Consider the following 27,727-nt stretch of genomic DNA (forward strand, 5'->3'; position numbering starts at 1 on the left):
GACAGGACAACAAAAAGCTATTCATCATCTTGGATCAGGATAAATGCTAATTGTACTACATCCACTCTACCATAGATTCCAACGCCTTCGACTTTTAATAATTGTGACCTGCTCTGCTTTGTGGTGTATGGCAGGCACATTGCCTCCCTGGACCTGATCTAAATGATAGGAGTTGCTTTTTGCTAAAATGCTTAAATCCAATACACCCACAGGTCATCACACTTGACATATTAGATTGCACTTCTAACATAAAAGACTGAGCCATATCTCTCAGCTTTATGCTGGGCATGATCTAAATCTCCATGCTGACATAAATTTCCTAGCCCAAGGAGCCCAGCATCAAATCATACTCCTCAGATGGACTGCACCATTCATCAAGGAGGAGGATTTCAGATTGGTGGTAAAATCCATGATTCTATCTAGCATTAATTATAGCAACACACTGCTGGCATGTTTCTCCAGGTTTCATTTGACCACTTTTAAGGCTGTCCTTCATGTCACCGAAGTTTTGGGAGAAGACGGACTGTTTATATTGTAGTGTCGTGAACAGCATATTTAAGATTGCATCTATAGTGAAATACTGTACAGGGCACCCCACAACACGGCTACAGGCTCACTTTCTCAAATAAATCCTAGTGCCCTGAAGCTCAGAAAACCTAATTCTCAAAATGCCCACATTTAAGAAAAAGACCACTAATCCTTCACCTTACCTTGCTGTTGTGTTTGCTGACACGTTTTTTCTCCCGTCTGCCCCTAAAAACGTGTTTGCTACTCGTTGTTGCTATTATCCACCTGGTTTATTTTTATATTTTTTGTTCTGCTTGTAACTGGCCTTTACTTGTAACTGACCATCTGTGTACCTACGTACGATGCGTTGCTGGTCTTTCCGGGTCTAGTAGGGGCGATATCAAGATACACCTCATAAATAAATAAAAATTACTTTCCCTCAAACTTGGCATTACCTTTCACCTCAAATTTGGACTCACCTTTCACATTTGAAAACTTGTGAAATCTTTTACGACTTCCTATTATGGAAACACAGCCAGTTGTGTTAAATAACTTTGTTCAGTAATCACCCTACAAGTAACTAAAAGGATGTAGATGCTTTCACCCCTTAATTTTTGTTTCTCTACAATGCTTCTGTAAAACCGACCCAGGACTTCTGTATGCTTTCAAAAGTTCAATAGGACTTTCAATAGTTTCATAATTAAACATAAATTGATACCAATGCATTAAGGGAGGAGTATTGTACCATTTCCCTTTCTCTAATATATATCCCCATTTTCGATGGCATGAAGCAACTTGTATGCATATAACCAAGATACTTGCAGAACTGGAGCACCTGATGTGGTTTGGTCTCTCGGGGATATATCAAAGCTCATAAGTACGGTTTCAGTTTTGTGCATTGCCAGTTTTACGGCAGATAGTGGAAAGGTGAGTTCATGTGCCAAAAATTTCAGTTGTCTATGATAGACACCAACGTAGGGACCTCGTTTGTTGGCTCACTTGAATGAAATGCACGTGGCATTTATTATTTTTCTCAGGTAGGGACTTGCGCCAAAAAACGTAATTCAAAATTGCATTTGCATTTCAAACCTTGTGCCAGGTTTTTGTGCCATTACTAATTGGTATTTGAACGATTAACGAGGCTATTGTTTAGAGAAAAATAAATCGATGCCAGCATGTTATAAACACATGCAATCAAAAGTGGGCACATGCATTCTGTTACCTGAAGTACCAATAAAGAGAAATGCTTTTAATTAAAGCCTATTGTTGCTTTTTCCACAGCGATTTGGTTTTATTAGGGTGCGCACCGAGGTGCAGACAGCTCAGTTCACCATGAGGAAAACAAACATAGTTCTCGATGAAGACTTTGTGCTGTCCCTCATGGACCTTCCAGATCAATACAACTATGGAATGTATGCTAAATTCATTAATGACTATGGTACACATTTTGTAACATCTGGGACAATGGGCGGCATCTTTGAACACATCCTGGTGGTCAGCAAAGAATTCATGAGAAATTCAGGTGAGTGAAAGTTATGATATTCTATTAATCCATGTTATGTCCTCCCACTTCACAGGAGCGACTCAAATTCAGCATGCATCACTCATTGACTAATGAGGTATAGCACAGAAAGTTATGGTAAAAGTAGAAATGGACAGAAATGATAAACTTCTTCCTCGAATACTTAGTGTATTTTTGTCAACAATTATAAGCAGTACTCAAAATACATTTTCCACTCATCTGTGTGAAAATTGCATTGAGGGTGGCATATTTACCAAGGTTTTTTGTTGCTCTTGCACCAAGCAAGGTATTGCAAGGGCAACACAACATCTGGAATGATATTTATCAAGCCACACAGACCTCCTTGTATGGACCTGCGTGGCTTACTAGATATGGAGTAACTCTAGACTCTGCCCGCGGTGAGGCTTCATGGATGGAGTGTGGGTGTTCCCACGCTTACACCCTGGGCTGTGGCCATTCCCAGTTTCACCAAGACTGGCAAACCTGGAATGCTTAAAAATGCTTTATTTTTCCTCGTTTTTTCCTCTTTCTATGTGCTCTGCAATCTGCAGCATACGTTGAAAGAAGATTGTTTTCGTGCCGGAAGGCGTACCTTCTTGCTCAAGACAATCCTGTCTGAAACGCAGGCACTCTTGGACCATTCCTGCCTTCTCCCTTTCAGGCATCGCAGTGCATCAAGGTGTCTTGCTGCGGTGTGTGAAATAATGATGAATATGGCCCTAAATATCCTGGAGCCTACGGGCTGGAGACTGGTTTAAACCAAAGATGTTTTGCGGACACGGCACACATATAAGATTCTATCTTTTCTCTGTAGATTGCCTTGTACTTTCTTGACATTGTTTCACATACAGGCCAGTATATTGAAATGAGGATTGTGTTTAACTAATTCCAAATTCCTACGACAGCTCCCATGAACATCAGGGAACTTTGTTAGCTCTTAAGTTACCGCACGCGCATCCTCAGTCCTGGTATGAGGCACCATGAACCTGACCTATCCCCTTTTTTCTGACAGATTTTTCAGACTGATTTGGCTTAATATAGGTGCCTTGATTCTCAATGACACCTGTTTTTCTTTGCCCATCGACCCCAGGGAGTGCTTTAACCTTTGTGTTCGTATTCCCTTACTAATACCTTTTGCGCGTTCCAACATGGTGCACACTTTACTGCTAGCCTCTGTACTGTTGACTCGAGGAATCCTGAATGCCCTCCCCACCCTGTATGAGCCGCCACCAGGCACTCCCACCAGAGGCGCAACTAGAGCCAAATTTCGGGGGGAGGCTAAGAAAAATTTCGGGGGGTACTGAACCTTTAATCAGTAGGCAGAGTGGAGCTGCAGGGGCTCCTAGAAGGGGTGAAACAACTGCAAGGCCTAATTAACATTCAAATGGTCTTTTAAAGACCTGTGAAACGTTCTGGTGCAGCTCGGTGTGTCCCGGGATCTGTCTCATCCCGGGCTGCCACACACGACTGGAGGGGGCTGAAGCCCGGTGAGTCCAATGGGTGTTGCGTGCCTGACTCCCACAATGACACACTTGACGCGCCCGCCTTTTACCTCGAGTCATGTCTCCAGTGCCAGGCCGCTTGGAAATTGTGCAAGTATTTAACCTCGCTCCTCGCGAGTCCTCACACTCTGCCAAGCTGGTAGAGCAAGGGTAGGTCGTCCAGCTATCGAGCCACTTAATAACTGTGAGTAAATCTCCACCGTGGCCATGCAGTGAGATACACCTTGGCAGGCCACAGCTGTGTTATACACTTTGTTGATCCTTCCTCCCCACACATGGATGCTAGAATTCAGCTGCACTATTTATTGTAATGCTTTTTTGGTTATCCTTTCTTTCCACACTAGGATGCTATAATTTAGCGTTCCCTCTTCGAGTACTTGATGTAGTTGGTTACCCACCCCAGATGGGTGAGTCTTGGAATTTATTTTAAGCCATGGTATTTGATAAGCCACCCTGTCTGTTTATGCCTTTAGATGTGCCACCTGCTTGCGACTCTCTTCTGCCTTTCCAGTGTGCCGCTCAAGCATTGTTCAACTAATGGCATTGTAATATTTCTCCCACATGCTGCATTATATTGAGATTTTTAATCATATGTGTTTTTCTTACATGTTTTTAGGTCGGTATTACCACGAGGTACTTCACTTTTAGGTTGTTCTAGTGCTTGGTTTGTCTCTTATACTAACTAGGATGTGAACTACTGTGCAGATACTTATTTTAGTTCCAGTCCAGATAAATTGCTAGCTGATCAGTTTTTTGACAAATCCAGTGATATTAAATTATGGTAGAAAAGACAAGTATCACTCACTGTTCAGGATAATGTGTGCACCAGAAATGCTTCGGTGTGGGCACGTAGGTGTGGTTACTGTGTGAGAGAGGGTCTTTTTTTTTTACTGAATATGGATGTCTTTTGATACAGTAACATGCATTTTGTTAAGTTTCTTTATCTGGGTATATTTTTTTAAATGTTAAACAAACTGTTAGATTTGGCAGGTCTCTAGTTGGCAGAGGTATACACTTCTGACAAATAGGGACCCACCTCCTCTAGTCAGGGCAAGGGGATCACACACTTAGATAGCCCCTGCTCACCCCCTTGGTAGCTTGGCAAAGCAGACAGGCTTATCTCAGAGGCAGTGCGTTAAGCATTTATGACCACATACAGTGATAAAGTGAATACACTACAAATGGACACGACACAGTAGTATTATAAAAATAAGTATTTTTATATAAGGCTTAGCACAAGACCAAATAACGACACAAATATACCACAGTCTTCATAAATACTCTTGGAAGGAAAAATAATAGTTCAAGTGTAATTTCTTCTTAGCACAAAGTCTTTAGTATCAAAAGCAACTCTTCTTCTTTAAAACACAGTTCTTGGCAACAATGTAACCCACACGGGAGTCACACGACGTCGAGGCAAAGTTAATCCAAAGGGTTCGGTGTCGACCGCGAGGAGCGCTACGTCGAGCCCGGAGTCGCACTGACCCCCACAACACAGTACCTTAGAAAAGTGATGCACTCGATGATCAGCGGCGTCGAGATGTCTGGCGTCGCGTCTCCGGTGTCGATCCGGCCTCGGAGTCGGGGCGACCTGCAGCGGCGTCGATCGAAGTCGGGCAGGAGCAGCACTCACGAGGCAAAGCAGGATACGGCGTCGTCATCGATGTCGATGATGTTGCAAGAGTGTGCAGCGCTCACGGCGTCGAGAGGGCTCGGCTTCCATGCGAACAGCGGTGGCGTCGACACAGGGTCACTTGTAGCTGGAGCCGAACTCGCTACTCACTGGCGTCGCTACTAGCGTCGATCGGGCCCGGCGGCCGGCGTCGAGGAAGCGGGACACTGGAGCCGTTACTCACGATGTCGGGCTGGATTCGGCGACGTCCGACGGCGTCGAGATTGCTGGTTTCTTTCAGAGGTGCCGGATTTCAGGTTCCAGCAACAAGCACTTTTAGCAAATGGTGAAGTCCTTTAGCCCTGTGACTTCAGCAGGAGACTGGCACTCTTCCAGTCCTTGGAGATTTTCTTAGCAAAGTCTGAGAGTACACACACAGTTCCTCTCTCCTGGTTCCTTGGCAAAAATAAAGAAGCACATGCAGGATTCCCCCCAGCAAACAGCACACTGGCAGAAGGGGTAGGCAAGTCCTTGGATCAGCAGGCTTCTTGTCCTTGGTTTCAGGGTTCCTTGTCAGAAGTGATCTAAAGTCTTGGTTCAGGGGTCCTTCTCTTACACCCCTTTTTGGCTTTGATCCCTTTGTCCATGCAGGGGAATTTCCCAACATCCTGGGTTTGTTGTGGGTGTAGCCAGGCAGAGGCACCTGGCCTATTCACTGTGCAGGGCAGAGTCCTCAGCCGCCCAGTAGGAGGTGGAGCCAGTATTGTCACTGGCAGGAGCAGAGCTATCAGCCTCCTGGCAGGAGGTGGGGCTAGGATCGTCCCTGGCAGGCACAGAGCCATCAGTCGCCTGGCAGGAGGTGGAGCCAGCATTGTATCAGGCAGAGCAGGCTATTAGAAGCTACTCTCCCCCTACTCTCAATGCAAAAGTCCCACTTATCCCACACTGACTCAGCAGATCTCTGGAGCCACCCAGCTCCTGTCACACACACACCAAACCAGCAGAAACCAGAAATAGTTAGACAAGAAAATAGCCACTTTCTAAAAGTGCTATTTTCAAACCCAGAGTCCAAAAACCATCCACACAAATGGATGCGTGATTAAACCCCGAGTTCAGGGATACCAAACTCGACATTGCACCATGCTCCCCGAGCCAGCTAGGATTATAACATTAATAACCCAGGCGGCCCATTCTAACTAATGGAGAGCAGGTTACCTTACAGTAGTGAAAAACGAATATGGCTGTAATTCACTATTAGGACATGCCAACCTTGTCAGGCTTGTCCTACCTTATGCTTACAATGCACCCTGCCCTCAGGCCTACCATAGGGGTGACTTAACATGAAGTTAAGGGAAGGTTTGGGGACTGGCAAGTAGGTGTACTTGCGCAGTCAGCTTGACAGTACCAGACTGCACGTAGGTCTAGCAATGGCAGACCTGTAACAAACTTTTGCTAGGCCGCTCCTGTGGGTGGCACAACATGTGCTGCAGACCCACAAGCAGCATTTGTATTTACATGCCCTGGCACTCCTGGTGCACTAGACTAGGGACTGACAGTAAACCAAATAAGCCAAACATGGAATTCAATCAATACAGTAATTTAACATAGGGAGCACTTGCACTGTGGCACTGATCAGCAGTGGCACAGTGCCCAAAGCAGTATACCAGCAAAAACATTGTAAACAGTGGAGGCAAACAGAAAAAAATGGAGGAGAGACTCAAGCCAATGATGTCAGGTCTAACACGTGTCCCCTCCAGCTGAAATGTGGGGAGAACTACCCTTCCCCTGGGGAGTTCTCATCACTAAGGCGTAAAAATCTGGACAGACCATCAGCATTGGCGTGATCTGTGCCAGGGCGGTGTTCCACCGTAAAGTCCATCCCCTGTAGGGAAATGGACCACCTCAACAGTTTTGGATTCTCACCCCTCATCTGCATCAACCATCTGAGGGGCCTGTGGTCGGTCTGAACCCGGAAGTGAGTCCCAAACAGGTAGGGTCTTAGCTTCTTCAGCGCCCAGACCACAGCAAATGCTTCTCGCTCTATCGCACTCCACTTCTGTTCCCTGGGAAGTAACCTCCTGCTGATGAAGGCTACAGGTAAGTCTCGGCGAGTCGGCCCTCTTCATTCACCTGAGCTAGAACAGCCCCCACGCCATGCTCTGAAGCGTCCGTCTGGACAATAAATTCTTTAGAAAAGTCGGGTGCCTGGAGTATAGGTGCTGTGCACATTGCAGCTTTCAGGGTGTCAAAGGCCGTTTGACAGGCGTCAGTCCAGATCACATTTCGTGGCTGCTTCCTGGAAGTCAGCGACGTCAAGGGGTGCACAATGTTACCATTATCCTTGACGAACCTCCTGTAGTAACCCGTGAGACCTAAGAAAGCTCTCACCTGAGTTTGGGTTTTGGGCGGTGCCCAAGCCAGGATGGTATCTATCTTGGGTTGCAGGGGGGCCACCTTGCCGCTCCCTACTTGGTGCCCCAAGTACACCACAGAACCCTGCCCAATCTGGCACTTACTGGCGCAAGTGTTCCTCCCAGCTGGCGCTGAACACTGCAATGTCGTCCAGGTAGGCGGCACTGAATTCCTCCAGTCCAGCCAAGACCTGGTTGACCAACCTCTGGAAGGTGGCAGGGGCATTCTTCATCCCAAAGGGCATAACCCGGAATTGGTAGAGCCCATCTGGTGTGGAGAATGCTGACCTCTCTTTTGCCCCATCAGTTAAGGCGATCTGCCAGTACCCAGACGTCAGATCAAACGTACTAAGGTACCGGGCAGCCCCCAACGGATCTATGAGCTCATCAGCTCTGGGGATGGGGTGCGCGTCAGTCTTGGTGACTGAATTGAGTCCTCGGTAATCCACACAGAACCGAAGTTCTGGTGAAGCACCAGGCGCTGCAGCCTTCGGGACCAAAACTACTGGGCTGGCCCAAGGACTGTTAGAGGACTCAACCACCCCTAAGGCAAACATTTTGGAGACCTCCTCCTTAATGTATGCTCTGACCTTGTCAGTCACCCTGTAAGCCTTGTGCTTCACAGGAGTGCTGTCTCCGGTGTCAACATCATGGACACACCAATGAGTGACACCAGGAACCAAGGAAAACAGATCAGGGAATCGTCCCAACAGTTGGCGACAATCCTGCTTCTGCTCAAGGGTCAGTGTGTCAGAGAGGACAACACCATCCACTGACCCATCTTGCTCTTTTGCACATAGGAGGTCAGGAAGAGGCTCACTCTCCTCCTCCATTCCAGCATCTGTAGCTAGGAGCATGCCCACTTCGGACCTTTCTAAGTGGGGCTTCAAACGGTTGACATGCAGGACCCTCAAGGGGTTCCTGGGAGATTTCAAGTCCACCAAGTAGGTGACATCGTTCTTCTTCTCCACAACCTTAAACGGTCCAGTCTACCTGTCCTTGAGCGCACAAGGTTCCACAGGGGACATGACCCAAACTTCCTGACCAGGCTGAAGCTCAACCAGAGTGGCATTCCGGTCGTACCACCGCTTCATCTCTTCCTGGCTGGCCTCCAGATTTGCCTGAGCAAGATCTCTGAAGCGCCGAGTCTGGTTCCTAAAGGCCAGCATGTAGCTGTATACATCCTGGGGAGGTTTCCTGGGAGATTGCTCCCAGCCTTCTTTGACCAGACTCAAAGGTCCTCTTACCGGGTGACCATACAAAAGCTCAAAGGGGCTGAACCCTAGAGACTTCTGTGGCACCTCACGGTAAGCAAACAACAGGCATGGCAAGAGGACGTCCCATTTCCGCCTCATTGGTTCTTCAAGACCCATGATCATGCCTTTAAGGGTCCAGTTGAATCTCTCAACCAACCCATTACCTTGAGGGTGGTAAGGAGTGGTGAACTTGTAGGTTACCCCACACTCCTTCCACAGAGACTTCATATAATTGGAAATGAAGTTGGTGCCCCGGTCTGACACCACCTCTCTGGGGAACTCCATTCGGGAGAAAACACCCATCAGTGCCCGTCCCACCACGGGGGCCGTCACTGTTCTGAGAGGGATGGCTTCCGGGTACCGTGTGGCATGGTCCACCAAGACCAGGATGAACCTGTTGCCCAGGGCTGTCTTGGGGTCCAGGGGCCAAACAATGTCAATCCCCACCCGGTCAAAGGGGGTACTGACTACTGGAAAAGGTTGGAGGGGAGCCTTCTGCTTCCTTCTGCTTTTCCCACTTGCCTGGCAAGTGTGACAAGTCTTACAGTGGATGTCTACATCCCTTCGCATCTGAGGCCAATAAAAATGGGTGACAAGCCTGTCATAGGTCTTGTCCTGCCCCAGATGTCCAGCTAACGGAACGTCATGAGCCAAACCCAGTAGGAAGGCTCTGAAGCGCTGGGGTACCACGAGCACACGGGCTGAACCCGGCTCAGCAGCCTTAGGCTCGCTATACTGGAGATCGTTCTCCCAGTAAACAAAATGTGACCCTGACTGATCACCTGAGGTTTGGGCTGAGGCCTGCTGCCTCATACCCACAAGAGAAGGGCACACTTTTTGTTCAGCACAAAATTCCTCCGTGGAGGGACCACCATCCTGCTGCCAATGGGTCAGCTCGGGCAGGTCTCCCAGTTCAGCAACTTGTTCCCCTGTGGGCTCCAGGGCATCCCCCTCAGGGTCTTCCTCCTCCTGGACCACGGGAACTACGGGGGACGGTTTCCCGCGCCCCCTGCCTCTTCTCTTCACAGCTGGGTCCTGGGCCATACTTTCAGGCTCCGGGACCCCATCAACACCCTTACTTGCTGTCATGGAACGAGTGGTCGCACAAACCCACTCTGGCACACCCAACATTTTCAAATGTGTCTCCCTCTCCACCTTAGCCCAAGGGGAGTCTTCTAAATCATTGCCCAGGAGACAATCAACAGGCATGGCGGGCCTCGCAGCAACCTGAAGAGTACCTGAAACTCCCCCCCCATTCAAAGGGAACCTGAGCTACCTCACTCTCTCTCTGGGAGTTGTCAGCAGCTATCACAGGGTAGAATGCGTGGGGAACCACCTGCTCTCTGGACACCAAGTGACACTTAACAGCTGTCACATTCGCTCCGGTGTCTCTGAGAGCTTCCACTCTATGGCCATTAATGGTCACCCACTGCCTATATTTATTAGTGTTACTAGGCAGCGGGGGTAGAGGGACCATTTCCATGTCTCCTAGCGAGACCAGGGACATCTCTGCGGGACCCCTCCCACCAGGGGCAACCATCTCCTCCCCTCCCAGGGCTACACTCGCCAACTGACGGGGGGTGCACGAGGTGGTGCATTAGAATTCTTCATGGGACACTGGGGATCATAATACCGGTGTCCCACCTGCCCACAAGCGTAGCAGGTCATTGGGCCCCTCTGAACAGGTTTACATGTCGGGCCCCTGGCTTCTTCACAGGGGGAGGCTGGGAACCTTTCCCTTGGTTCCCTTGGGGATTACTTTGGGGCCCTTTCTGGAACTCCTTCTGTTTACCCTTGTCCCCCCACTCTTCTGCTGGGGACCCTGCCCACCTTTGGCTGAGTCTCCCACTGGACCCTTGTGGACCCTGGTACTGACCCAGCGGTCCGCCTCCTCAGCAAGTTTTCTAGGGTTAGATATCTTGCTATCAATAAGGTGCTGGCGCAGCTCTGGAAAACAGTTATTAGACAAGTGCTCCCAAGCAAACAAATCATAAAGAGCTTCATAACTTTCCACTTTGCTGCCCTTTACCCAACCATCCATGGCTCTGCAAAAAAAAGACACATATTCAACCCACGTAGTACCAGGCAACTTCTTACATTCTCTAAAGGCTTGTCTGTACTTTTCTGGGGTTAGGCCATACCTCAACATTAAAGCATCTTTCATATGAGCATAAGACATCCTATCCTCAACAGGCATGTCTAACAGGGTATCTCTTCCCTCATTCACAAAGCGACCCCACAACCCCGCTCCCCAATCCTTCTCAGGGACCCGGTGGGCCAACAATGCTAACTCATATGCTTTAAACCATTGACCAATATCTTAATTCTTATGATAATCTTTGATCACATCCTTGGGAAAATAAAACTTATTTTCTGCAGGCACAGATGGGATGCTGCCACCAGAGGGATTCAATTCAAACTTTTTAGCTTGGATCTCCAGCTCCCTCAACCTGGTTTCACGCTCCAAAGCTAACTTCTCTCTCTCAAATTCTAACCTTTTGATCTCCAAATCAGCTTCTCTTCTGCCTTTTGCATTTTCTAACTCCAACTGCCCATTTATCTTAAGCCTTGCCATTTCCATGTTGTAAGCTCGCTCTTTCGCCCTTTCTTCTTTTTCTTCAGGGGAAAGACCTTTGGAGGAAACACTGCTACCGGGAGAGGACACAGGCCCATTCACTGGCACCTCCTCATCCCCTTCCTTTGGCGGTACCACCACCGGATCAGTGGGATCTCTGGCCTCCAACCAGGCCTGCAATGCTTTGAGATATCTTGGCTTATTTTTGAGGTCTGTGGTAGGAACTTTCAACTGCTTGCAAAAGTATTTCAGCTGATTTAACGTGTAATCCTCGATTTTTGCTCTATCAAATTCCTCCACAACAACAGGGGCAGTGACTCCGGTGTCACTCATGGTCAAAACTGGCAGTGTTCAAAAAAATCAGGCTTCAGAAAAGCGGAGAACAAAAATAGAATCCTTCCAAATTAGATTGTGGCTGCGCTATGGTCTTCTTTCACTATGTAGCGCACACTAATCACTGCACATGGGTCATAAATGCAAAGTTCAAATCCTCACCGCTGACCCACCAATGTTAGACTTGGCAGGTCTCTAGTTGGCAGAGGTATACACTTCTGACAAATAGGGACCCACCTCCTCTAGTCAGGGCAAGGGGATCACACACTTAGATAACCCCTGCTCACCCCCATGGTAGCTTGGCAAAGCAGGCAGGCTTATCTCAGAGGCAGTGCGTTAAGCATTTATGACCACATACAGTAATAAAGTGAATACACTACAAATAGACACGACACAGTAGTATTATAAAAATTAAGTATTTTTATATAAGGCTTAGCACAAGACCAAATAACGACAAAAATATACCACAGTCTTCATAAATACTCTTGGAATGAAAAATAATAGTTCAAGTGTAATTTCTTCTTAGCACAAAGTCTTTAGTATCAAAAGCAACTCTTCTTCTTTAAAGCACAGTTCTTGGCAACAATGTAACACACACGGGAGTCACACGACGTCGAGGCAAAGTTAATCCAAAGGGTTCGGCGTCGACCGCGAGGAGCGCTACGTCGAGCCCGGAGTCGCACTGACCCCCACAACACAGTACCTTGGAAAAGTGAAGCACTCGATGATCAGCGGCGTCGAAATGTCCGGCGTCGCGTCTCCGGCGTCGATCCGGCCTCGGAGTCGGGGCGACCTGCAGCTGCGTCGATCGAAGTCGGGCAGGAGCAGCACTCATGAGGCGAAGCAGGATACGGCGTCGTCGTCGATGTCGATGATGTTGCAAGAGTGAGCAGAGCTCACGGCGTCGAGAGGGCTCGGCTTCGATGCGATCAGCGGCGGCGTCGACACAGGGTCACTTGGAGCTGGAGCCGAACTCGCTACTCACTGGCGTCGCTACTGGCGTCGATCGGGCCCGGTGGCCGGCGTCGAGGAAGCGGGACACTGGAGCCGTTACTCACGATGTCGGGCTGGATTCGGCGACGTCCGACGGCGTCGAGATTGCTGGTTTCTTTCAGAGGTGCCGGATTTCAGGTTCCAGCAACAAGCACTTTTAGCAAATGGTGAAGTCCTTTAGCCCTGTGACTTCAGCAGGAGACTGGCACTCTTCCAGTCCTTGGAGATTTTCTTAGCAAAGTCTGAGAGTACACACACAGTTCCTCTCTCCTGGTTCCTTGGCAAAAATAAAGAAGCACATGCAGGATTCCCCCCAGCAAACAGCACACTGGCAGAAGGGGTAGGCAAGTCCTTGGATCAGCAGGCTTCTTGTCCTTGGTTTTAGAGTTCCTTGTCAGAAGTGATCTAAAGTCTTGGTTCAGGGGTCCTTCTCTTATACCCCTTTTTGGCTTTGATCCCTTTGTCCATGCAGGGAAATTTCCCAACATCCTGGGTTTGTTGTGGGTGTAGCCAGGCAGAGGCACCTGGCCTATTCACTGTGCAGGGCAGAGTCCTCAGCCGCCCAGTAGGAGGTGGAGCCAGTATTGTCACTGGCAGGAGCAGAGCTATCAGCCTCCCGGAAGGAGGTGGGGCTAGGATCGTCCCTGGCAGGCACAGAGCCATCAGTCGCCTGGCAGGAGGTGGAGCCAGCATTGTATCAGGCAGGGCAGGCTATCAGAAGCTACTCTCCCCCTACTCTCAATGCAAATGTCCCACTTATCCCACACTGACTCAGCAGACCTCTGGAGCCACCCAGCTCCTGTCACACACACACCAAACCAGCAGAAACCAGAAATAGTTAGACAAGAAAATAGCCACTTTCTAAAAGTGCTATTTTCAAACCCAGAGTCCAAAAACCATCCACACAAATGGATGCGTGATTAAACCCCGAGTTTAGGGATACCAAACTCGACATTGAACCATGCTCCCCGAGCCAGCTAGGATTATAACATTAATAACTCAGGCGGCCCATTCTAACTAAGACAGTAAACCAAATAAGCCAAACATGGAATTCAATCAATACAGTAATTTAACATAAGGAGCACTTGCACTGTGGCACTGATCAGCAGTGGCACAGTGCCCAAAGCAGTATACCAGCAAAAACATCGTAAACAGTGGAGGCAAACAGAAAAAAATGGAGGAGAGACTCAAGCCAATGATGTCAGGTCTAACACAAACTTTCAAATATTCCTAAACTAGAATACTCTGGCTAGATCGTTTCTCCTTTTTCATTGCCCATTTGGAAATACCCCCCTCCACGTTACCTGTAAATGTTCCCTATGCGAATCCCTTCATACCTTCACAATATGCACATATCACATTTTGATGACCACTGCCTTATCGTTAAGAACACAAGTTAATGTAAATAAAATGGTCTTTCAACTCTATAGGATTGATACATGTATGCTTATTGCTCCTATTATATTCAGAATTGAGGTCAAGGGAGGCAATGCTGACCTATGGTGTAAGCAGATGCAGCAGTCCCAAGCTCCACTTTTTATTTCTTATATGCATGGTCTGAAGGCACCAACATGCTTCAGTGTCAGGAAGCAATTCTGTGATTTTAGAGAGTTCCAGGCAAACAATTCCATAGAGAACGAGATCCCTTCTCTGCATCGGGTGTGCGTTGCCTGATGACTGTGACACCGCACATGGGTGACCTCATGTGATGGCAAGACAGTGGCCAGTAAGGATACATCATCTCAGTGGAGGTACAATTGTGCAAGTGGATGCCTTTGATGTTTGTCAGTGGCTACATCCCTTCAAGGATGATGCTGTGTTTATGACATCATTTAACTCTGTAACAAAGGATGCAGTGCACACAGCACCAATTTGCATTGTCTCACAGATGAGCGTGGTACAGACTGGGGCTATGCGCCTATCAACTATATAATTACAATATCTGAATACCTATGCTAAGTTACGGAGTTGGTGCTTGTTCTGCAGATATTGGCTCACATCCCTAGTGTCAACCTTGCACTCCTGTGCACACATGCAAATTAGAGAGGAGTGCCCAATTTGATATTGAAATTAGGCTCCCCGTCTAATATCTAAAATGTAGCTTTGACAATTGTATTTATTGCTAGCCATCTTTATCCACAACTGACTATTCACCCTTACATCCTCATTTATAGTGGCCTTGAATTTTGATGCGGCAATAATGCTCGTCATTTTAGTACTATCCCGGGTACTTGTGGCAATGGGCCCCACCATTACCAGGGTATATTCTCATTGGCAGTGCTTCATTTAAAAAGAATTTCTGTAGGTGCACAAAGATCTGATTTGAAGCAACGGCCAAAGCACTTAAAGGTCACCGGGCAGAATAACAAGGCTGCATAATCCTTAATCAATGTCACACCCCTTTAATCCACTACCAGACGCTCCCTTCCCCTGTATCTCATTCATACAGGTTCTTGCTTTCTCCCTTATTGATATTTTTTCCATCTTTCTCATCCGCTGTCTTTCAGTTTTGTAGGGTTTTCCCTCGCTTGCACTCTGTAAATGTCTGATGAGGAAAAATAAGTGCCGGTCTCCAAAAATGAGTCCCTGTGGACGCCACCAAAAACCACCAGCTCAAATTAAGCACTGCCCTTTTGTCCCCCCATGCAGTCGGGTATTACATATGGGAATAGGTGTTTCCATCCAGGTTTCCATATTTGAACTCGTATTGGCAGTATTGTATCTAGCAGAGAGTCCTCCAGGTGTGAACTGCTAGATTTGTTTCTGCTAGAATGTGCAGTATTCCTGCACCCATGAACACTGTGTGTAAAGCCTGCACGCCCTGTAAGCCCATCATAATGAGGGCCTTTCTGTCATTTCATGCAACGGGCCTTTTCCTTTCTACGAAAGGAAGTGCAATTAATTTCCTAGAATACAGTTAATAAAGACCAGCCTCATTTCCTTGTTTAATTTTCTATTGCCTCTTATATTTCCCCTGTAGAAGTGACTTCCAAATCAATGAGTTACTGTGCAGGTATATCCCTCGGGCTTTCGGCCACCAATGAAGATGAAACTCTTGAAGGAACTTTAACTGCTTCGTATAAAGGGTGTAGAAAATCTGGAACCTATAGCCAAGGTAAGAATGTTATTTATAAAATATCAAGCCAGTAGCTTCTGCTCCATCCATCCAACCGTAGACACACACATCTATCTTTCTATGTATGTATCTATGTATGTATCTATGTATGTATCTATGTATGTATCTATCTATCTATCTATCTATCTATCTATCTATCTATCTATCTATCTATCTATCCATCTATCTATCTATCTATCTATCTATCTATCTGTATGTCTGTCTGTCTGTCTATCCATCCGTTTTTTGTCTATCTTTATATGTGCATATTGTAAATATCAATTTACCAGCTGCCAGGTAAATAATGACTTATCTTTCTATTTAGCTGCCTGCTATTTGGCTAAATAGTAGAGTTATTCTACTTGGCTATCATCCATGCATATAGGAAAGAAACGTTACTATTTCCCTGGCCTGTGGCTAAATAATAGATGTTATGAACAGGCCAGAAACTTCACTTTTTAGCAATCCACTGGCAAAATAGCAGACATTATGTTCAATTTGACCAGTATCAATGCAAATAGCAAATAAACGTCATTATTTACCTAGCTGCTGGTTGAATAGAAGAGATTAGGTACTATTTGGCTTGTGGCCTTGGAAATAGCAAAATGAACCATTTGGCAAGAGGTCGTCATTCAAATAGCAAAAAAAACATAATTGTTTATCTACCCACTGATTAAATAGCAGAAATGATAAAGTGTTTGGAACACCGCCGTTCAAATAGAAAGTAACCTTCATTTTTCAACTAATGGCTGGCTAATTGGGCACAATTTGAACAGAGTCTGAAGCTATTCAAATACCGGAAAAACATCACTGTTTACCTGGCTGTTTTGTAAATAGTTTAAGTTTGTATTATTATGCCATGTGCATATTTTTACAGGCCCTTACCAACAGATAGGACTGCAAACACGGAGTGAGCACAATTGGCAACCATCTCCTTCTGCAAATTAGGGTCCTTATGTATTATTATTTCCTACACAAAAAGTGGCTGCAAGCTGCTCTTAGACTTTATGTGAATGGAGTAGTATTTTTGGAATCTGATCTATGTACTATGTGGTTGGTTCACATAATACTGAGTTCCAGGGTGTCTCAAAACGACAGCACACCACCATCCCTATAACTGCATTCCAAGATGGAAAACTTTATTTTTTAATGCATTGTGTGTTGCTTAAAGGAACTAGTGCTGCTTTTAGAAAAATATGTGCTTCGGAAAATATGAGGGGAAGAAAGCAGTGACCCTTTGGACTGCTGCCTTCTCCCCCTAAGGATGCCAACACAGTTCCCCAAGGGAAAGGGTTTCTCTGGTGATCCCTTCCACTTTACAAATCAGTTACCACCCCTACTCAGGGATCAGTTGCTCATCAATGGTTTGTGACTGTGTAATTGCAGTAATAAATAATTGATAAATTCCTTTCAGAATCGGAAATGGGAGACTGGATGCTCCCTTCACGACCCCTAATATTTGGAACTCGTAAAGGATATCAAAAGCCTTTTTATAAGTTGAAATAATTTTCCATCTTGTATCAATCAATCAATCAGCATTTTTAAAGCACAAACTCTGTCACCAACAGAGGTATCTGGATGTTGTTTCTCCATTGAAGAGCCATGTCTTGAGTCTCTTTCTGAGTCTGCCAGCGAGAAGGCCATACAGAGCTAGAGGGAGAGATTGTTCTAGGTCTTGACTGTGACGTAGGAGAAGGAGCGGCTGCCGCTGCTGGTGAGGCAGATGCGAGCGTGTGTGCAAGAGCAAGCGAAGAGGAGTAAAAGTATCTAGGGGGCCTATGGAAGTTTAGTGGATGGTTGAGATAGGCAGGTCCCAGGTCATGGTGGTTTTTGTTGGAATGCGTGAGGATCTTGAATTGCCATCTTTTCTGGATGGGGCACCATTGGAGGTTTCTGGGGGGGGAAGGTCCAGGATGAGTCTGGCTGCAGCATTCTGTATATTCTGGAGTCTTCTGAGGAGCTAGATGGAGATGCCGGTGTAGAGGGCATTTCCGTACTTGAGGTGGCTGGTGACAAGTACTTGAGTGAGGGTCTTACTGGTGTTGGTTGGGATCCATCTTAGGATTCTGCATAGCATGCACATTGTGTGGAAGCAGGAGGAGGGGATTGCGTTAACTTGTCATTTCATGGTCAGTTTGCTGTCAAGGATGATGCAGAAGTTGGTGTGGGTGTGGGTCTGAGTTCTGCCGGCCACGACCTATGGTCCTATACAGAGTTGTTCTTCCTGAAGATTAGTGCTTCAGTTTTGTTAGAGTTGAGTTGGAGGCAGCTGTATCTTATCTATTTGGCTATGTTGATGATGGCGGTGCAGAACTTGGTTTTGAGGTTGGTGAGGTCCTCCATGAGCAAGAGGATCAGTTGACTGTTGTCTGCGTAGGAGATTATTTTGAGTCTGTGGGATCTGAAGACATCTAAAGGGGGTCATATAGATGTTGAACAGGGTGAGCTTGAGTGATGATACTTGTGGTACGCCTCATTTCTTTGGATGAGAAGATGAAGGGAGGCAGTCGGATGCTAAGTGTACATCCTGTGAGGAAGTAGGTGATCCACTTGAGGACATCTCGCTGTATGCCTATGTTGTGGAGTTTGTTGATGAGGATGTTGTGCTAGACCATGTCGAACACCACAGAGAAGTCAACAAAGATCAGAGCCGTTGTTTCTGCACATTCGAAGAGTGTTCAAGTTTCATCTGCAGCAGCAATCAGTGCGGTCCCTGTGCTGTGGTTGGCACAAAATCCTGATTGAGAGGTGTCCAGTAGGTGGTTTTGTTCCAGGTATTCAGTGGGCTGCTGGTTGATGGCTTTCTCAATAACTTTGGATGGGTAAGGGAGCAGAGAGATCAGACGATAATTGTTTAGGTCATTGGGGTCAGCAGAGACTCTAGGAGGGGTCTGACATCTCATGTTTCCATATGTCCGGAAGGTTGCTGTGGAGATGTAGGTGTTAAGGATGTCAGTGAGTTGCATGCTGATTGGGTCTGCTGCGTGGTTGAAGAGATGGAGGTGGAAGGGTTTGGTGGGTGTCCCAGAGTGGATGGAAGACATGATGGCTGAGGGGGCCAGGGCTGTGATTGGTGATCAAGTGGTGATTGTTTGGCTGGTGTTTGCTGGTTGGTTGGGCTTGTTGTGGTCGATGGTGGCAGTTTGGATGTTGAAATTGTTGTAGATATTGGTGATCTAGCAGTGGAAGAAGTCTGAGACGGTGTCACAGAGTTCTTGGGAGGGGTGGATGTTGTTCTCTGTGGGTAGGAGAATTCCTTGACTATTTTGAAGAGTTCCTTTGGGTGGTTGGAAATGGAGTCAATGTGGGTGGTGATGGCTGCTATCTTGGCTGTGCTAGTGATTGTTGCTGAGGCCTGTTTTGTGAGCTGCTCTGTCGACAGAGTTCTTGGTGGTGCACTGTTTTTTCTCGAGTGGGTGGCAGTTGCGCTTAGTGGTCCTCAGTTCTGGGGTGTACCAGCTGCCATGTTTGGGGCTCTTGTTGGGTTTAGTAGGTTTCAGTGTGGAGACTCTGTTGGAGCAGACAGAGGTCTGGCCTGGTTGAGGTCTGTTGAGGCCTCGGGTTGAGTGGTATTGAAGGTCTGTGACCCCTGAGTTTTGATGACCTTGCTCCAGCTGTTGTGTGAGGAAATCTGCTGCCTGGGGATGGAGTGCTGGGCGTTGGTGATGGTGAAGTATACAATGGTGTGGTCACTCTAGGTGAGTTCTGTGGTGTGGCTGAATTTTATTATGTCCCTGGAGGTGAATATGGGTTCAAGTGTGGGTCCGGCTTTGTGCAGGGGTTCAGTAACCAGTAGTGTGAAGTCGATGTTGTTCAGGTTCCCAAGGAGGGAGATGGAGTTGGTGTTGTTGAGGTCATCTATGTTAAATTTGAGGTCGCCAAGTAAGAATGCATTGGTATGAGTTGATTGCTTGGGGGGCTATGAGGTTGGGGATAGCATTGCAGAATGTTGCTTTGTTTCCCAGGGGTGTGTAGACAAGGGTATCCCTTGTAATGGTCTTTGTATCTATTTGGAGTAGGAAGTTGAGGTGTTCCATGAGAAGTGTGGGGTCGTTGTTGGTGGTGGAGCATCTGATGATTTCCTTAAAGATAATGGCGATACGTCCACCTTGTATGTTGGTGTGGTCACATCTTGTACCCTTCAGAAGTGGCAGTGGTGATGTCAGGGTTAGGGGACAGGTTGAGACACATTTCAGTGATGAAGACAACATCCACAGAGAGGGTGATAATTGTGTACCAGATTTTCGTAGCGTGTTTGCAGAGGGAGCTGGCATTGAGCAAGATGCAATGTAGAGGTCACGGGGTGGTGTTGTGGGCAGTAGTGGTGCAGGATCTTCTGTAGGTTATGTCACAGGAGAGGTGGCAGTGTCAGCAGGTGAATGGTCCATTGGTGGATCGTGGGGAGGAGGAGACACAGCTGGAAGAGGTGTGGTGCCGCGGCCAGGGCGACTGAAGCTGGACGCTGGTGATCACGGTTCGATCCCCGGCTCTGGTGGCAGGGGTCTGCCCAGCACCATGCGACTCTGGGCAACAGCTTGCTTAATTTTCCCAATGGCCCCCAAGCACCGGGATACCTAATGGGTTAGCCGTGCGCCATACAAGTACTGGATCTACATTTACTTTCCATTTTACACAGCTGTTTTGACATTCGGGGTCCAGGAACTCCTTGGAATGCGTGCTGCATTCATCCACTGCATTGTCGTACTGCAGCCTTCATTGGTGGTTCTGCTGGTGGTCCTAGTGCACACGGCACAGGGACAGCAATTAACTTACCAATTAACCTTACAAACAGGATCTTTACTCACTATAAATACGGCTGCCAGGGCGCTCTACCGCATTCACTGCGGAGCCGCGTTCGGGGGAACAAGGACATTACGATTGCTGTAATTCGTGAGTAAAATCTTGTTGAAACGGTGGGGCCAGTCTTTCTCCAACCTGTAAGTACCAACAACTGCTATACTCTGTATTTTTTTTACAGGAGCCATTGGGCCAGAGCAACCCCCAACGTTTGTGGAGGCTCATGGGGCATTGTACCTAGGACAAGAAGTGTGCCTCTTTTTTATCCTCTAAAAACTCGACTTTTTCACCCTATTAATTTATGTACTATAGGCACAGGGAATCTAACGCCCTAGAATGTGTGTTTTATGTTTTGTGTATGTTTGTATTGTATTTTGTCCCCTTTTTTCAACAGGGTCACCTGCACTGGTAGCATGACATAAATTTTGTCTAGTGACCCACACCATTTATTTTTTACAGGTCACTGTACCTTTTGTAAATATTAAGGAGTTGATTTCTACAATCGTGGTCTTCTTTTTCCTTCTAGGTTACTTGCATATTAGCATAACTTTATTCTAATTGTAGGAACATTATAGTACTACAACTTCACTTTTTTGTATAATACACTTTTTTACTTTAAAAAAACGTGAGTAAGGTGGGGTGTGGTGCACCCTGTCCTGAAGAAGGAGTTGATCTCCGAAACATGTTGACGCACCCAAAGAGGTACTGTGCTTAATATCACATAATTATCTCATTCTGCACCCATTTTAATAGTACCAGCCCGGGGGCTCATTAAATTACTTCTGACCTACCCCACGAGCCAGGCACTTTTTAAACATTCAATAACTCACATTTCCTCACCACATACTCACACTCAACCCTCACATACACCACGCATAGTCTAATATCAGTGCTCCCGCGTAGTCGAAGGTCGTAGCACGCCGCATCCCGTAGAGGGGTGCGAAGACCCCAATGATGAAGCATGACACCAAGGGTTCTTTTGGTGTGTGAGGGGTATTTTAAAAACACTATGTGCTCCCCACCATTGTAGGAAACACATCACCCAATCTGGTGGATACTTGTTGTTTATTTGTTCCTTGCAGGACATCATGGAGTTAGATAGACCCTTAATCATGATCTTTTACTATTTTAATTCCTTGCCATCTGTTTGAGAGTGATGTCCGTAATATCCCCACTCAGTGGAGGAACTGTGAATGGTAATGAGGTTGCAGCAGCTTCCCTGCTTTTCAAATTGTTTCTGGCTCTTTTTGTAAATTAAACGCAATCAATCCATTCCAAAAATAAAACAGTCGAGGTACCACCGAGTTGAAAAACTGGTGAGAGCATCTTTGCATAATTGTTTGCATCTAAATGTAAAATGAATTGTAATTACGTTTGCCACTTCTCCAGTGTGCTGGAACTGTTCTGGCCAGGCCTGCTTGGGTGGCACATGCTGAACTGCCTCGGTCTGACAGTAGATCATGTTCTGCTGATCGGTACCAATATTTGCCAATTCTGTTCACCCAATACTCAGGTCACCACAGCTGCTGGGAAAGGAGCCCTTCCAGCTTCAGGTACAGGGCACTCAGAGTTTGCAGCAGAGATGTACTTTCCGTGGTTGCTTTTTCTCACAGAACTGCCCAATTGTGGACGGAGTTTGGGGGAACTCAACTGCAGAACTCCGTTCCATGAATTTTCATGGTCTTTCCATTCTGTCATGGGGCTGTGCCTCTGGACAGGGAACATCCGGGAGGGTATGGCCGGCCAGTGCACACTACATCTTGGACAACCAATGACTGTTGGATTCCCATGCCGAGACATTTTGTGCTTCACCCAGCAGAGGCTCTGGATTCTCCTACCCCCAGTATCTACAAGCAGGGCTCTCCGAGAATGTAGCTCAGCGGTACCTGGGGCTCCCCTCCTGAGGTCCGATTAGGGGACCGCAAGCCTACACCTCTGAGGCATTTGCGGCTCTCACCATCAGGGCCGATTAGGAGCCCTCTGAGGAATTAACTCAGAGGCATCTGGAGCTCCCAATCTCAAGGCCGATTGGGAGCCCTCTAAACCCGTAACTCTGAGACATCTGAAACTACTGGAACGCCCATCCTGAGGTCTGATTAAGAGCCGCCAAGCCTGCGTCTCTGAGGCATCTGGCGCTCCTATCCTCGGGGACGACTGGGAGCCCTCTGACCCTGTAACCTTGAGGCATCTGGCGCTCCTATCCAGGGGACGACTGGGAGCCCTCTGAGCCTGTAACCTTGAGGCATCTGGCGCTCCTATCCTCTGGGACGACTGGGAGCCCTCTGAGCCTGTAACCTTGAGGCATCTTGCGCTCCTATCCTCGGGGACGACTGGGAACCCTCTGAGCCTGTAACCTTGAGGCATCTGGCGCTCCTTTCCTCGGGGACGACTGGGAGCCCTCTGAGCCTGTAACCTTGAGGCATCTGGCGCTCCTATCCTCGGGGACGACTGGGAGCCCTCTGAGCCTGTAACCTTGAGGCATCTGGCGCTCCTATCCTCGGGGACGACTGGGAGCCCTCTGAGCCTGTAACCTTGAGGCATCTGGCGCTCCTATCCTCTGGGACGACTGGGAGCCCTCTGAGCCTGTAACCTTGAGGCATCTGGCGCTCCTATCCTCGGGGACGACTGGGAACCCTCTGAGCCTGTAACCTTGAGGCATCTGGCGCTCCTATCCTCGGGGACGACTGGGAGCCCTCTGAGCCTGTAACCTTGAGGCATCTGGCGCTCCTATCCTCGGGGACGACTGGGAGCTCTCTGAGCCTGTAACCTTGAGGCATCTGGCGCTCCTATCCTCGGTTACGACTGGGAGCCCTCTAAGCCTGTAACCTTGAGGCATCTGGCGCTCCTATCCTCGGGACAACTGGGAACCCTCTGAGCCTGTAACCTTGAGGCATCTGGTGCTCCTATCCTCGGGGACGACTGGGAACCCTCTGAGCCTGTAACCTTGAGGCATCTGGCGCTCCTATCCTCGGGGACGACTGGGAACCCTCTGAGCCTGTAACCTTGAGGCATCTGGCGCTCCTATCCTCGGGGACGACTGGGAACCCTCTGAGCCTGTAACCTTGAGGCATCTGGTGCTCCTATCCTCGGGGACGACTGGGAACGCTCTGAGCCTGTAACCTTGAGGCATCTGGCGCTCCTATCCTCAGGGACGACTGGGAGCCCTCTAAGCCTGTAACCTTGAGGCATCTGGAACTCCTGGAACTCACATCCTTAGGACCGATTAGGATCCCTGCAAACCTGTAACTCTGAGGCATCTGAAGCTCACATCCTTAGCTTCACCTAGAAGATCCTAATTTAGCTCAGGGTAGAGCTCACTTCACCACCCCTCCTTTCTATGACAAGTTCACTTATAGCAAATTGATGCGACTTGAGTTATACAAATGAAATAGAATGCAAACCAGGCATCCATCTGGAATGTTTCCTTATTATTGAAACACACTACACTCCTTTTAACGTTTTATTGAACATTGGTATTAATTTTGTGCCACTATTAACCCCTAGTAAAATGTCATGTAATCTACAAAAATGTCACTGAACATGCCATATAGTTGATTTATTTTTTTCGGGCGAAAGTATACTGATTTTTGCTGCATTCAGTTTGCAAACTTGACATATGGAGTGACAGAACTAGGACCATATTTATCATTATATCGCGCAGTGAGTCACCTTGTCCCCAATATGTGGATACCCTTCCAAACACTACAGCCGTAATCAAATTCATGATTTTTATTTTGGGCCAAGGAAGGGAACCGATGGCAAAAAATAAAGAATAAGCAAATGCCATGTGCAGATGAATGTGCAAGGGCTGGGTTTTAAATAAGATCACCAACTTTAAACAGCACTGAGGGGCCTCACTTTTTATATGGGGAAAAGTGAAGCACCAGCCACGCAAGGTGCTTGTAAATAAGCACATAAATGTACATAGAGAGCTCTATTCTATGAAGTGGAAGAATTGTAAACTAAGGTGTGAGACACCACTTTCATTTGTTACACTTAGAATAATGACATTCTACTGCACTTTATAAATCGCAACCCCGTGGGCTGCCAAATTTTAACAGGTGCTTCAAATACCTCCTATTCCATATTTTTCATTGGGAAATATTAAAACACATGTGGAATTATTGCTTTCCATACCAAACTTACACAATCCAGGGCAATGTGTGGGACATATGAGGTGCTTGCTACACACTGTCATCAGAACCATTTTCTGCATCCGCCTACTTCCTAATAAATGGGACGGATATGAGTTCTTAGTAAAATGTGTTTATGAAGATGGGTAGCATAGCAACACCACTAGCAATTAACATTTCTCAGTTCTTGCATGACATCCTGCTAAGCATCTAAAAGAATTCCATAAAATGATCAAACATGAGTTTGGTTTACTATGAACAGCACTATGGAGGTTCTCACCAGAAAATGCATAGTTTGTACAATTTGAAATGCTACTTATCATTCACAAATTTGACTGTGTGAGAAAATGTCCAGACAGACAGCGCATTTTATACACCTGGGTTAGAGTTAGGTGCTCAAAATATATATTTGCGAAACACAAAATGCATGTCAGATGTGTGGGGTGAAGGTGCGCTTATGAATCTGAACTGCCCAGCTGCCTGCCAAACAAATACTCAAGTTTTAGATTAGGGGCAGGATTCACAGCGCCCATGGGAGGGGCAGTCTTGAAAACAGTTGCCTACCCTGGAACCACATTCAAATTCACTCAAAGGCAGAAGTGCAATTCCAGAATGTAAATTGGGCGGAAGGAAAAGCCCATTTCGGCAGAGCTTTGCAATCTGCAAATTCTACTAAAATGTGTGTGGATTTTGCTGTCACTAAAAAGTCACATGATCACACTATGGGAGAACGTGATAATTAGCACCAACTTGTAAAATGTATTTTTTTGTTTCAAGGTGGTGGCTCGAATGGAGCGGCAATTGAAGACATCATCTCCCAAGTTCGCGGAGGAGATTCCGGGTCAAGTGGTGGACTCTCGCTCCAATGGAATGCCAACACCTATCGCCTCTGGGGAAGGTCTTTAAAATATAATCCCGCTGTTATTGATTTTGAGGTAAGACTTTCTCCAGTCCAAGAAACCTGAAACTGTAAGTAATAAAGGTGAAGCAGACCAGATAATTTCATATTTTCTTTTTACTGCGATTCTATCACTGGGCAAAATGAAACATAATAGACCATGGATTTTATAGCCCCTTCTGTGCATTTATCTGCAGTGGAGAAATTTCTTAGCAGTGGTGATAAATGTGTGACTAAAAGCTTAATGCTTCAGCAGCTGGTTGCACATTTTATATTTCAGTGGATTTTTAGATTTGATTCTAACCCAGAGGCAGTATCATTTACTGATTTATCATAGATCACAGCAATACTTCTCTATTTAAGTCGGGTCATTATATAGTTTGAAATATGTATCATAATAACATACAAAACATGTTTTCAACTTCAGATGTAAACATATCCTATCATAACGTTGTATGACATTTTCAGGCTTGATATTTACAATAGCAAGTACATCAAAGTTTTAATATTACGTACAGTCTCGCTTTGCACATGGAGAAACTATGTTTTACACCCAGCATGCAATACCGCTTTGACCTGTAATTTATAGAAGTAACTGAAATTCTGAATTCGAACAATTTCCAGAGTCAAAATAATGTTTCCAAGAAAGTGCATTGTAATTTGAGCTATTTGATTTAACACATGTGAATTGAACACATGTAGGTTCTGTACACTACTGAGGAGGAGTTTGAGTTCTCTGGTCCATACCCTGTAGTGTACCTACGGTAAGTAATAAAGCATTTATGCGTTCTCAGTAGGAACTGGTTTGGGTGGGTCCTCCTTTCTTTTTATATTTTCCTACCCATTATGGCTTATGCTTACTTTTCCTCTATTTTTAATCGCATGATAAGATGGAGTACATCCCTTTATTGGTCGCTAAGCAAAATGACATTAAAAAAGGATGGCTTATTTCTCCAGTGTGTGTCACTTTGCTATTTCCTGGTCGCGGTGACCTCTCCTGAAGATTTGTAGCATCCTTTTGCTGTCTTTCTGAGTTCCCCATTCCTTTTCAGGTTTGGCTAGAAACAGATTTAGCTGTCTAGAGAGACCACGTCATCACACACACACACGCACACACGCACGCGCACACACACACACACACACACACACATACACACACACACATGAGCTCCTACCCCCTTTGAATCAGCCCTCTTTTGCTATTGAGTTGTTCGGTTATCTCTCTTGAGGGAATGGCTTAGTGGGACGTGAGACACTGTTTGGATCACACCATGGCATATTTCGGATGCTTACTTTGGTTAACATAATAATGTGTTGCCTCAGTACACTCCACTGAACCTCATGCAGTATTTACATTTCCTTCTACAAAGACACTGATTAATAATTAGCTGCCATGCTTATTTAGGTCTTCATCCTTCTCCTTGCTCCTCCCCTTCACGCTGTTGATACTGACGAGGATGCTGCAGCTAGTTCTGCAGCTGTGTAACGGAGGCAGGAGCAGCATATGGACTTCAAAGGAAGTGAACCAAAATTCCCAAATATACAATCGAACCAAGTAGCTCCCAAACTCTGCTGACATAAAGGAGGCAGTGATGAATCCCAGGATAGTGGGAGGAGACACTTATATATCCTTTTAGGAGCTGACTTAAGTGACACAATGCCTCGGAACACACCACCACAGGTATTCACAAGCGCAGGTAATTGCCTAACAAGAAGTCATACAATGCAGTGAGAAAGACTGGTTTGACTCTACTGTGACTCCCACCCAGATCATATGCCAAGCCTTTGTACACCTTCTTCTGGGGGGTCAGGCATTGTCAATCAAGCCGACGATCTTATGGTCAGGCTCCTGCAACTCCATGTCTCCTGGCAAAGGAGTACCCACACATAGGATTGAAAGTGCGATAATGCTTCAAGGCACTTTATGCAATTAGTGGTGGTTGCTGGCCTGTTGAGTGAAATTGCTAGTGGCCTGACCTTAAATTGCGATTCTCATATTTACATGACTAGAGAATCTGGATTTCATTAAAGACTCGGAGGCTACATTATGCATACAACTTTTAATATGCAGAT

At 46.6% G+C, this 27,727-nt stretch overlaps 1 protein-coding gene across 2 annotated transcripts in view; it reads left to right on the forward strand.

Moving 5' to 3' along the window:
* Positions 1-27,727, forward strand: part of C8A (complement C8 alpha chain) — a 379,675-nt gene that overhangs the window by 184,861 nt on the left and 167,087 nt on the right. For both annotated transcript variants that reach the window (XM_086952763.1, XM_086952774.1), the window contains 3 exons: positions 1,789-2,029; positions 15,692-15,826; positions 25,534-25,691. In XM_086952763.1, coding sequence (XP_086808889.1) covers positions 1,789-2,029; positions 15,692-15,826; positions 25,534-25,691 — 534 coding nt within the window. The remainder of the gene's footprint in view (positions 1-1,788; positions 2,030-15,691; positions 15,827-25,533; positions 25,692-27,727) is intronic.

Source organism: Lissotriton vulgaris, chromosome 1_1, assembly GCF_964263255.1.
Source record: "Lissotriton vulgaris chromosome 1_1, aLisVul1.2, whole genome shotgun sequence".
In the NCBI taxonomy this organism is placed as follows: domain Eukaryota; kingdom Metazoa; phylum Chordata; class Amphibia; order Caudata; family Salamandridae; genus Lissotriton; species Lissotriton vulgaris.